At 43.1% G+C, this 13,149-nt stretch overlaps 1 protein-coding gene across 3 annotated transcripts in view; it reads left to right on the top strand.

Moving 5' to 3' along the window:
- Window positions 1-13,149, top strand: part of Fkbp5 (FKBP prolyl isomerase 5) — an 84,569-nt gene that overhangs the window by 34,975 nt on the left and 36,445 nt on the right. For all 3 annotated transcript variants that reach the window (XM_052744411.1, XM_052744412.1, XM_052744413.1), the window contains exons 2-3: window positions 1,538-1,663; window positions 5,326-5,470. In XM_052744411.1, the coding sequence (XP_052600371.1) occupies window positions 1,559-1,663; window positions 5,326-5,470 (250 nt within the window). In that variant the 5' untranslated portion in view covers window positions 1,538-1,558. The remainder of the gene's footprint in view (window positions 1-1,537; window positions 1,664-5,325; window positions 5,471-13,149) is intronic.

The following is a 13,149-nucleotide window of genomic DNA, read 5'->3' as shown; positions in this document are numbered from 1 at the left end:
TAGAAGTGGTTTTGTTTGGTTTTGACTGTAAACAGAGTACCCAGGAGTCTGTTCTTAACCTAATGTGGAATAGCTTTAGAAGCGGTCAGTTCTCAGCTGGGTTTTGTAGTATCTTTAACCTCAGTACCCAGGAGGCTGAGGCAAGAGAATGTCTATTTGAGGCCAGTATGGGCTACATAAGAACCTGTTTCAGGAAATAATGGCTAATTCTTCATTTTCCCTGCTCAGTCACAGAACAGTATAAAATTAATCATAGCAGTAGACAAGTGTGTTTTGCTTAGCCTATTAATTACTGATAATATTTTTTGGCCTTGCATGAAGAAGTGTCAGGTGACATTAGCAATAAGAGCTACTCATGTAGCCGGGTGTGGTGGCACACACCTTTAGCCTCAGCACTCGGAGGCAGAGGCAGGCAGATCTCCGTGAGTTCAGAGGCCTGTCTGGTCTGTCTACAAAGCAAGTTCTAGAACAGCCAGGGCTGTTAACGCAGAGAAACCCTATCTTGTTCTCTAGTACCTGCTAAAGACTAAACATGAACATAACCTGTGTTCTCAAAAACCCTTCAAATCTACCAGGAATGCCTCATAAATGTCAACATTCAACTAAGAGCCAAGGAAGGAGAAAAAAATGGACAGAATGACTCGTATGCACATAGTGGAGCGGGCATGTGGGGGGAGAAGGCTATCAAAACGTGGGTGTGGGAAAGGACTTGGTTAGTTTGACCTGTGTGGTGTGTGCAGAGAAGTAGCAGAGGCTAGATCTGGTCAGCATCATGCTGTGAGAGAGACATTGAGTGCTGTGGGAAAGTGAACTTTGTTCTCTCCTTTTGTGTGTGGGGGGAATGATTTTGTTTTGGTTTTCTTTTTCTTTTTTCTTGAGATGGTATCTCCTGCCCCAGGCTAACCTGGAACTCATGTAATCCGGATTGGCCTTGACTTTGCAACTCTCCTGCCTCTACCTCTGAGTTCTGAGATCATCGGCATGAGCACCACACCCAGCCCCTCAGACCTCATTCTGTAGTTGTTTGAAGTGAGCAGTGGAAAGTGTCGTCTTCCAGAAGGTCCAGAGGTGACGACATGTGCTTGCGTTTTTGAGCTGTGGATCGTTTTTGAGCTATGGGTCTCTGCCGTTTCTTAGCTGTTACCTCATTGATGCCTGACTGATAACTTCCTGTCTTTAGCAGAGCGCCTGAGAAGCTCTTAGTTCTCTCAGAAGACTATGGCTGCTGTAGAAGAAGGGTGCTGTGGCGTTGTGAGAGGGCAGCTTCTCCCTGTGCAGCCGTGTTAGGGAATATAATTACCAGCAGCCCCGACTTGTACTGCCCTCTAATCTAGGGCCGGGGCTAGACGGGAAACTGAAGAACTGGGTGATGTTTTATTTACCTGTCTGATGACATCAATACATGCGCGAGGCAAATATTTTTGTTATTACTTCTGATGTTTTAACTCTATTAGTCTTATGTAAGCTCAGTTCTCAGGGTTTTCAGGTGCATTAAGAAATTATATTTTCACTGAAGAAAATACCTTTCTGTTGGCAGGTTTTCTACTTATAAAAGACAATGACTACTGATGAAGGCACCAGTGACAATGGAGAAAACCCAGCAGCCGCCGTGATTGAACAGGGAGAAGATATTACTACCAAAAAAGATAGAGGAGTACTAAAGGTGAGGCCACAGAGGTGTATAACATAGGGAAATCTGCTGTGTGGAAGGAAGATGGAGAGTTTATCCAGCCTTTTTTTGTGGAGGGGTAGGGTGACTGGTGTTTTTAAACTAATGCTAAGTAGCAAACACTACAGCTCAATTCTCATCTGTCTTCATAATGGGGGCTGTTCATCTCAGATTGTACATGCAGCTGAGGCTGGGTTGGGTAAAGTGACTCGCCCCTGGTCACTCACATCTTAGGCCCTGGAGAACAGCACAAGTTATGCTGGATTCCAAAAGACTGCATCCTTACTTCAGCATGTACATGTGAATTACTGTCTTAATGTACTCTTTGAGTGTACTGAAGCTACACAGTGACTGTACTAAGGACTTTGTAGAGGGAAAGCAGAGGACTTAGTTTTTATATACAAGTACTGTTTCTGTGTGTCATGATGTAGGAGCACAGACAATATGTATTTGGGTCATCTTTCCGATTTATTTAAAGCACAATAAATACTTTTTCATTTTGTGTGTGTGTTGCATGCATGTGTGCACACATATGCGTGTGGACTTGCCCTCTGTCAGCATATCTTCCTCAATCACTTCTCTACCTTATTTTTCTGCAAGACAGGGTCTTTCATCAAACCTGGAGGCTACTGTTTTGGTAAGGCTGTGTAGCTAGCCAGCCCCTGGGATCCACTCATCTCTGTCCCCCCAGCACTGGGGTTGCAGACACACTCTCACGATCAGGTTTTTACATAGGTCCTGGCAATCTGAACCTGGGTTCTCCTGCTTGCTCAGCATGCACTTTACCCCATGAGCTATCTTCTCAAACTCCTCACATGTTTTCATTTGCAGCTCAGCAACAGTGTTATGGAGACAGTACCCTTTTAATAATGGTAGTACTGGGGATGGTACTTAGGGCCTCATCCATTCTAGACAAGAGCATCACCAGCTCTGTATTTTTGAGACAAAGTCTCACTAAGTTGCCCAGGCTGGCCTTGAATTCACACTGTAACCCAGGCAGGTCTTGAACCTGCCATCCTCCTGCCTTAGTATCCTAAGTAGTTGTGACTGTAGGACTGTGCCACCAGGGTATGCCAAATTCTCCCATTTTATAGGTGAATTGGCCGAAACTAAGAGGTTAAATGACTTGAACACATTAACTAGTTACTTGTCCCACACTGTTGTCACACATGTTTTATGTAGTTAATTTTCCTCTGATGAGCTTATTTTGCATATTCTCAGTGTTCCTGCCAGGTAGAAATTCAGCAGCTCTTGTGTCGGCACTGCTGGGTTGGTTCTGTCTCTCCTTGCTAATGTGGAAGCCTCTCTTCTGTGCTGGTCTCCTGAATGTCCCTAGATTCCTGTTGTCTCACTCTGTGCTGTCAGTCCATGATGTCTTCTTCCTGGGCTTCTCAGCCTTGGAACTCTGATTGCTCATCCAGAGCTCCAGGAAACTTCTCAAGACACTGGAGTGTTTTCAGGCTGTCTGCAGCATCTCCCACCTTCTCTTCAGTGTGCCAAATTCAGAGACCTGGCCTCCAAGGTCCCTCAGACCCTGTGTATTCTGTAACAGAGTCCTGGGTGGTTCGTAAAAGAGATGTTTGTTTTGGCTCACAGGTCTAGAGCCTGAGAAGTCCAAGAACATGGCACGCCTGCATCTCCTCGCTTCTAGCAAGGGCTCAGTTCACTGTAGAAAGCAGAAGGGCGGTCAGGCAGTCTGGGAGGCAAAAACAAGGAGTGGGCAAGATTTTTACAACTTTATGATGAACCCAGTCCCTCCACCAGGAGCTCACACAAGCAAGGCATTGATTCCACCTAACTGCCTACTTCCCTCTTGAAGGCGTCGTGTCCCAATGCTGGCCCAGTGGCAATCAGATTTCAGCATAAGCTTTAGAGAGGACAGATCATATTCATGCTTTATTCAGACCACAGCATCCCTCCACTGGGAGTGTCCATTGCTGCCTAGCCTGCTCAGAGCCCTCTAAATAAACAGACAGTAAACTATAGTCTCCTTTGTTCTAGGGAGTAAATCTAAAAACAGTGAGTTTAGGCTTATTATAAATGTTTGTGGTTTGAAGTTCTTTAGGTTGTAGCATCTGTTACTGTCTAGATCCTCCAAGTCACCACAGGGCTTTTGGTGAAGATTCAGTGGGTCTGGCAGCTGTGACCTGGAGCATTTGTTAACCTCCCTGGGTTGTTTCCTGTCTGTAAAATTTATAATAATACTAATCAAGAAAAATAAAAGTTTGGGTTTGCATTTTTTTCAAATTAATTAAGACTAGATTTTTGTCTTTAAGGCAACTTAAGACTTACACACAAGTTTCATCTTGCTGGGGAGACAGACACACACACAGGAGCACACATGCATATCCCACCCCCGCTCCAGAGTGATGCCATTGCAGACGGCCATGTGACTCCCACAGTCCCATCCCACGTAGCTGGGTGTTCTTAGTCGTCCTAAAGTGCAGATCCCCACCGATGACTGCCACCAGCCTAGTGTCACATGCAAGTTAGGGACCAGAGCCTCTCGGATTTCATACAGGTTTTTTTAAAGTGCTTTTGAATTTTTCTTTTAAGGCCTGGAAGAGGCTGTGTGATAGTGGTGCACACATTTAATTCCAGCACTCAGGAGGCAGAGACACGAAAGTTCTGTGAGTTTGAGGACATCCAGGGCTACACAGAAAACACCTGTCTCCAAAAAAGAGAGAGAGGGAGAGGGAGAGAAAGTTGGGGAATCTAAGTTCACGGTGTTTGTGTGGTGTTTGTGTGAGGTGGGGCTGCAGAGACACATCTCCAATAATTTAAAAGCAAGTAATTATATATGTGAAAATCAAACTTCCCAAAGAGGATATTACCAGATGTTAACTGCTATCTTATGTACCACTGAAAATGGCCCCTTTGGTACAGATGATTGACAGGCTAAATTGTACCACCACACTCCTGGATTGAATTTTCTCTTCCAAGAATTGACCAACTGCATTAGCAGTTTGCTTTGCCAAGAATAAAAAAATATTCTGAATATTACGATGGCTAAATATTTTTCATTTGGAGTTGTTCCCCCTCCCCTTTTTCTTCACTAGAAAACAAGTTACTTGGTATCATCCAAGTCTAGATTTTACAGATTATTCAAATAATGGAAGTGTAACCTGTTACATCAGAGTGAATAGCCAAGGAGAGTCACAGCCTATTTTTAGCAAAGGAGGGAAGTAAATAAGCCATATCTTTGAAGCTTTGCTGTGGGTATCTAAGTGGCTGTTTAAGAAGTCCTGCAATCTTTTTGGCCCAGTTCAGTTTGTGGACTTCCATCCTGCTCATCAGCCTGTGTTTGGGGAAATTTTAGTATCAGAGTGTGCAGCATTAAACCACCAGCTGAGGTTAATTCTGCTTTGTTTTGTCTCAGGTAGGGTTTCACAGTACATCTGTATAGACCAGGCTGTCTCCTGCGGTGATCCTTCTACCTCTGCTTCTGCCTAATTATTTTGAGAGAATGTTGCAGTGAGTAGTAATATTAAATGCAGGAAAAGACGGTTTTCTGAGAGAACAAGGAAGGAAGCCTTGAGGAACCAGGGTGAATTTGCAGATCTGTCTGTGTGATGTGGAGTAGCCTGTGTGGCCTTTTAATTCTTTTGTAAGTAGGAAGCTCCTACATATTTTCCCCTTGTATTTGTCTTTTCTAGATTGTCAAAAGAGTGGGAACTAGTGAGGAAGCCCCAATGATTGGTGACAAAGTTTATGTCCACTACAAAGGAAAATTGTCCAATGGAAAGAAGTTTGATTCCACTTATGATAGAAACGAGCCGTTTGTTTTTAACCTTGGCAAAGGTAAGAGGTAATTTTTGCAATGTTGCTTAGATTTGTTTCTACTTGTATTCTATAGAAACAGTGGAACCTATCCCTGGCAAGTGTGGCTCACAGATCCCTAGGAGTCTCGGCGATTCTTAGGGATCCATGATATCGTTCATTTCCTGACAGTGTGAAGAGGATGCCCTTATGACTAACTGACATTTGCATCACAGACTGACACCTGCAGAGACACAAACTGCTGGTCCCTTAGTGTGGGTCAGGGCAGGGCAGCCGCCTCTGCCAGCAGTCACTGTTAACACTGCCTCTCCCTTACCCTTTACACAAAGGGGGTGTCTGTGTTTACCCCAAGGCTTGACAAGTCAGCACAGAATTACACTTACTAACCCTGGTCTTGAGATTCACATAGTGTTGCTGCTGTGTGGAAGAACAGTCATGAACAGAGCCCTTCTGTGGACGCTCATATTCAGGGGGCCTGCTACATTTGTAGTTGGGACCTGAAGTAGCTTAGTGTTTTTCATGAAACACCATTTTTACTTGAAAGGGCAAACTCTGATTATTCAGACTTAGGTATGTCCTGAAAGGGAATGAAGTAAACCTGCCACTTTAAGGAACACAGCTAACAATGTTTGTGCCATTGCATTTTCAGGTAAGTGTTTCAAAGTTTCTGTCTGCTGTGCACTTACAGCTTCCTGAAACACAAGGCTTTTCTGTGAGAGCAGTGGGTATTAATGAGTGTGATTTTTCTGCTGGACAGTGAAGTTTGTCACCATTAGAATATCTTCCTAACTCAGATATATAAGGTCAAGTGTGGACAAGCAGTCCATTCAAAGTGCAAGCTGGACCAGAGGTTTTGGCACAACACAGTATGAAGAGACCTTTGGTGAGCTTTGAGATTCCACATTGCAGCTGACCTTTTGAACCTCTCGTCCACTTTTAACACAGTCACCTGAGAATCTGTGACACTGCTTTCCTGCCAGTTCCTAGCTCTCCGGGTTTGCACTTCTCCTACCTCTTCAGTCAGGAGTAAACAAATGAATTCATCTTGGCTTATGTTAAGTGAAACACATTCCACTTTTATATCATTAGAAATGACAGCTTAGGATTGGGGTGTAGTTCAGTTGTTAGAGTACTCCCCTAGCATCTACAGAGCCTGAGTTTGATCCTTTGGTATAGTGGTACAGACCTGTGATCCCAGCACTTGGGCAACTGGAGGCAGGAGAGTCAGAAACACAGTGTGATGTTCAGTTGACCATAGAACCAAGAACACCAGCCAGGCATAGTGGCACTCATCCCAGCAGCTGGGAGGTGTCCTAGTTAGGGTTTCTGTTGTTGTGATGAACACCATGACCAAAAGCAAGTTGGGAGGAAAGGGTTTGGCTTACATTTCCACATCGTAGTCCACCACTGAAGGAAGTCAGAACAGGAACTCAGCAGGACAGGAACCTGGAGGCAGGAGCTGATGCAGAGCCATGAAGGGGTGCTGCTTACTGGCTTGCTCCTCATGGCACGTTCAGCCTGCTTTCTTATAGAACCCAGGACCACCAGCCCAGGAATAGCACCACCCACAATGGGTCGGCTCTCCCTCATCAATCACTATTTAAGGAAAAAAAAAAAAGAAGTTCCATGCTAATTTTGGGATTCTAGTTTGACTTTAGTGTTTTATTTTGAGACATAATCTTCTGTATATAACCCTGGCTATCCTGGAACTCACTATGTAGAACAGGCTGGCCTTGAACTCACAGAGATCCACCTGCTTTTGCTGGGATTAAAGGCGTGTGCCCCCACACCCAACTGGACATTAGTATTTTAAATAGAACTATTATGAACCTGACTATAAAACTTGATTAAAAAAATGCATGTACAACAGAGTGCTGCATTTATTTCTACACTGTTTGTGTGTCCATTGCCTTTTCTGTGCTGTCTTTTAGACTCTTTTATCATCTTCACTGAAAATAACTCTGTGCTATTACTATAGACTACTGTATAATGTTGAGATAAAAGTAATGCACACCATTGCGTAGATCTGCCTAACATAGCGCACACTTGGGTGTTTATTATTGTTATTACATCAGAAGATTATTGACTGGCTTTAAAGTTTTTACTGCAGTTACAATAAAAACTATTGTAATGGCCTATGTCATAACTCTCCTTACTGCACAGGCACATAAACCTTCTAAGCAATGCTTAGCCAGCCTCTTTGTCCCGTGGAGTTGAGAAAGAGAACTGAATCAGTCTGTGCACTAGTGGTTACCACTGTGGAGTATGTTACAGTGTGAGAGGGGGAGATAGCTTCCCTCATGGGTTTATCCTTACTTTTGTTTGGGGTGGTGGCGTCCAAATTCATTCTCTCTCAGAAGCATTCTTTCTTGATTATAAAATACTAAGTAAAACAAAGCAAATACTTTCTTAAAGTTTCTTGTCTATCCGTGTCACATTTTGGGGGTTAGAAAAATTGAATGTCCAGTTTTCCAAACATTGTTATTTTTTAAAAGACTTCTTTTTTGAAATAGTGTCTCTTTTCTCCCTTGTTAAAAATCACTAAGTATACAACTTTTAAATATATCCTTGCATTTAAAATATGAGTATATTTAGAATCCAATAGCATGAAAGTGTTTTTGTTTATGTATGAGGAGACAGAAGTACAAAGAGGTTATGTGTGGTGTTTGTTCACTTCTGCACAATGACTCAGCCATGCCTCAAACCCCGGGTAGTGTTTCTGAAGTTTCATCAGACCTTAGGTGTGAAACAGCCTAGTCCATGTTTAAGAAAAGCCCTTAGCATGTACCGTGTGCCTGATCCACACCAGCTGCTTTTCCTGGGAGTGATGTGTTGTAGTTTGTAGGGTTTGTAAGAAGCAAACTTCATGCTCTTGCTTGATGTTACTGTCAAGTTCATGTGTACTTTAAAAGAAGTATTATGTTTTATCTCATGATGCTAATCCTGAAAGACATTTTATACCAGTGAAATACACTTCCTAGGAAGGACTGAGTGTGTAGCCAGTGTCAAGAGCTATTTGTGGTTTGGCCATGTGCTCCTTTAGTTTCTGCTGGTGCTCTCACTCCTCTGAAGTATCTCATGTGTTTCCTTTCACAGGGGTGTGCTGGTTGTGTAAGGAAAGCTTATGAGCTAAAGTAGTTTTCTTTCCCTCGGAGATACTATACCACTTTCATGCTATTAGATTTTGACTATGCTTCTAAGAAAGAATGAATTGGACCCTTACCATGCATCGTATGTAATTAGTAACTCAATGTGGAATAAAGACCAAAGCCTCCAAGCAAAAACTGATACTGCCAGAAGAAAACACAAGAAAAGTTTCATGCCATTAGATTTGGCAGTAATTTTGGGAAAATAACACCAAAAGCATAAACACAAAAGTTTAAAAACATTTTCTCTTCATAATGGGATACAGTAGCTGAAGAAAGGATCTACAGAATGGAGAGAAGCTCCTCTAAAGCACATCTAAGAAGGTTCTGGTCTCCACAGTGAACAGTGAACATGTTCAGTATGACAAATAGTCTTAAAAATGGAGGAAGCTGGGGCAAGGTCACACATGCCTGCCATCCAGCCACTCTGGAGGCTGAGAAAGGAGGATTGCTCAAGCCTAGGAGTTTGAGGCCAGTCTAGTTTCAGGAAAGGGACGGACAGTGACCAGTTAAAAGGGAAAGGTGCTCGGCATCATTTGTCACTAAGAGTGCAAGCCAAGCACAGGATAGTGAAATACCTTACACACCAGGATGGATGCTGTTTAAGAGAGGGAGAGAAAGAAGTATTGACGAGGATATGGAGACATAGGAACCTTTCTGCCCTCTTGGAAGGTAGGCTGATGCCACCTTTATAAAAGACATACTCCAGCACTCAGGAAGCAAAGGTAGTAGGTCTCCAAGTTCAAGGCCAGCCTGGTCTACATAGTGAGTTCCAGGACAGCCAGGGTTACATCGAAACCCTGTCTCCAAAATCAAACAAACAAAACAAAAGAAGAAGGAGGAGGAGGAGCAATAATTAGGGGCTGACTGCTCTTCCAGAGGACCTGGGTTCAATTCCCAGCACCTACATGGCAGCTTACAACTGTCTGTAACTCCAGTCCCAGGGTATCTGACACCTCACACAGACATAAATGTAGGCACAATAACAGTGCACATAAAATAAAAGTAAATAAATCATTAAAAAAACGTTAAAAAAAAAACCAGATTAAACAAAAGACTCACCTGTCTTGGTTCAGCAGTCTACTTCTAGATAGATATTCAAAAGAACTCTGTGAAGGGCCTCATATTTACACACGTTTATAGCACATGAGTCGCCTTGATCAAAAGGTGTGAGCATCTGAAGTGTCCATCAGCAGGTGACGGACGGACATTGTGGTGTAGCCTGACAGAGTCATCAGGTGACGGACGGACATTGTGGTGTAGCCTGACAGAGTCATCAGGTGATGGACGGACATTGTGGTGTAGCCTGACAGTGTCAGCAGGTGACAGACGGACAGACATTGTGGTGTAGCCTGACAGTGGGTTATGACTCGGTCTTAAAGGAAAAGGAAAGTCTGGCACATACTACACCAGTGATCAAACCCAAAAGACGTTATGCTAAATGAATAATCCAATCACAAAAATGAATGCTTAGTAACTCCACTTGTATTAAATGTTTATAGAGTTGCACATTACAAAATACAGAAAGAGCGGTTGCCGGTGGCTGATCGGAGGAGGCAGTGGGGTGTGTAATCAGGTACAGAGTCTCAGATGGCAGAATAAGAACATTCTGGAGCTGAGCTGCACAGCATTGCAGGTGTGGTCACGCCGTTTACCACAGTTCAGCATGTCAGCAAAAGAAGCTATGCAGTGTGGGTCACTAAAGCAGTGAGTTACTAATGAAGCAGTCTGTGTTATAAAGGGAAGTGCTGGATGATTAAACTATAATGCGTTTGTTAAAGTATCATGTGGGGCTTTATTTTGTTTCCTAGAACTCACTTTGTAGACCAGGCTGGCCTCAAACTCAGAGATCTGACTGCCTCTGCCTCCCGAGTGCTGGAACAAGGCACCACTTGGCTTGTGTGGGTTTTATATATATATATATATATATATATATATATATATATATATATATAATTTAACTTTATTTTATGTGCACTGGTGTGAGAGTGTCAGATTCCATAGAATTGGAGTTGCAGACAGTTGAGCTGCCATGTGGGTGCTGGGAATTGAACCCGGGTCCTCTGGAAGAGCAGCCAGTGCTCTTAACCGCTGAGCCGTTTCTCTAGCTCTCATGTGGGGTTTTTTAACCAGAAAAAAATATATATAGCACTACAGAAGAAAGTCCATTGCTCTTATCCTGGGCTTTGGTGTACATTTTACTTACTTATTTACATGTGTGTATTTTGCAGATGTGTGTTATGTTCATGTTTGTGTGCATGTGTGTAGAGATCAGACATCAGCCTTGGTAGTGGTCCATATCACTTTTGAAATAGGTCATTTGGACCTAGGGCTCACCCATTCAGCTGCACTGGACATCTTGTGAGACTCTGGATCCTCCTGTCTCAGTACCCAGTGCTGGAGTTAATAGCAGTGTCACTAGGCCTGGCTTTCACATGGAGCTGGGGCTGTAACTCAGAGCCTCATACTTGATGCCTGAGCTATTTCTCAGCCCCTGCCTTTAAACTCAAGTTGCCTTTGTCTGTGTAGGTATGAGAGGTAGAAATATATATTATTTGATATTTTGTTGCAAATGGAATAGAGCTCCTAGAATTGATACATTGTATTTGAGGTAGTAAAATTGAGGTCCAGATCAAATATAAGAATACATTTTCTAGACTATATTCTAGACTATGAAGAATCTTTGAAGTGTTCATCTGTCTGTCCCCAAAGGAATGTGGTCGGCAGTATTTAACTAGCTGCAGACTTGCTTTTGCTGTAGTTGTTTGCAGATACCCTGAATGGTAGAACTGGACCCCGCTGAGTAGACAGAACTGGTCCACACTCTGTGCCCACGAGTAACCTGGACATTGGTCCTCTCCAGCCACAGACTACCAGGAGCACCGTGCAGTTGAACATTGTGTTCAATCCTTTCCAGAGAGAATGTACATAGTGAGCACCATGGAGTATCTGAGGATGTATATCAGAAAGAGTGTTGATAGGATTGGGGCTAGTGTGTGATTTGGGGGAGTTCTGAACAAGCAGGAATTTCCTCTGAATTGGACAGTTAGGATGTGGGGTGGTCCTGTGTGAAAATGAAGATTTCTGCCTGGAGCAAAATAAGACTAGAATGACCCACGATAAGATGCCACGGTCGCCCATGTCAGCCAGGAGAGGGGGCTGTTTGGTATTTTGTAGGATGCACAGTGACCTTATTTTTTATCCAAGCTTAATGAAATTTTTAAGTGTTCTTGTTTGGTCTGGGTTTATGGTGGTTATATAGTGACCTCGTCTGATGTTGGTGTTTTATAAGCTTATTTACATCCAGTGGGAGAACGACATGGCCTTGATGTGAGCCCCAGGCCAACCTCTGACAACACGGAGGCCTAACTGCATGTGTCTCAGCATTGGCAGGTGCCAAGGACTACATTTTTAATATCTCTTGTTTTTTTTTTTTTTTTTGGTTTTTTTTTTTTTTTTGGTTTTTCGAGACAGGGTTTCTCTGTGTAGCTTTGCGCCTTTCCTGGAACTCACTCTGTAGCCCAGGCTGGCCTCGAACTCACAGAGATCCGCCCGGCTCTGCCTCCCGAGTGCTGGGATTAAAGGCGTGCGCCACCACCGCCCGGCTTAATATCTCTTGTTAAGAATCATCTTAAACCTAACTACCTATGTGTACTTTTTCCAAGTATATTGTTTCATTAGATACATAAAATTGATGTGTAAAAGGGAAAAGAAACTTGTAGGACACTCTAGAAAGATTTGTTATGAGAAATGCTAAAAACATCTTTGAATTAGTGGTGGGTAAAACAGTTCAAGTGAGTAACCTTCAGAAGTAACACTTCACCAGAGGAGCCTACATACTGGTCGCCTGTATTGTTCAGCTCTTGTTCCACAGTAAGGGAACTTTACTGTAACCTAGAATGGCATGCTCACAGACAAAGCCTTGGCCACTGACACACTATGAATTAATAGGTTGTTCATGCTTTATAAAATGAGGTATGTATATGTTGTTTGCATGATACTTCACTTAACAGTTCATTAACATACAAAACCATTCATATCAATTACAGGCTTCCACTGTACATGAAAGCCATGTAGAGTTAGAGTCAAGGTTGTTCACTGGAATTCGATGGTAGTAGAAGATAACAGCAACATAGAGGGAAGAAAAATGGAATACTGTAGTTACTGAAGGTCGTGCGTCCAGACGTTATCGAGAAAAGTGCTTTTCTAATGGGAACTATGTTGAGAAGGCCACAGAGCCAAAAACGAACCATCCCAGTTTTAAGACTAGGCATGTAATGAAAGAGATATCTTGGTAGAGGGAACCATTAGGGGGTTAGGGAGAAACCTGGTGCTAGGGAAATCCCCAGGAATCCCCAAGGATGACACCAGCTAAGACTCCTAGCAATAATGGAGAGAGTATCTGAACTTACCTTCCCCTGTAATCAGATTAGTGACTACCCTAATTGTCATCATAGAACCTACATCCAGTAACTGATGGAAGCAGATGCAGTGATCCACACCCAAGCTCTGGGCTGAGCTCCTAGACTACAGTTGAAGAGAGGGAGGAGGGAT

The sequence above is a fragment of the Peromyscus californicus genome, unplaced genomic scaffold (assembly GCF_007827085.1).
Source record: "Peromyscus californicus insignis strain IS unplaced genomic scaffold, ASM782708v3 Scaffold_19__1_contigs__length_69161282, whole genome shotgun sequence".
Taxonomy (NCBI): Eukaryota; Metazoa; Chordata; class Mammalia; order Rodentia; family Cricetidae; genus Peromyscus; species Peromyscus californicus.
The sequence above is the reverse complement of the archived record's forward strand: the minus strand, read 5'-3'. Positions and strand labels throughout refer to the sequence as shown.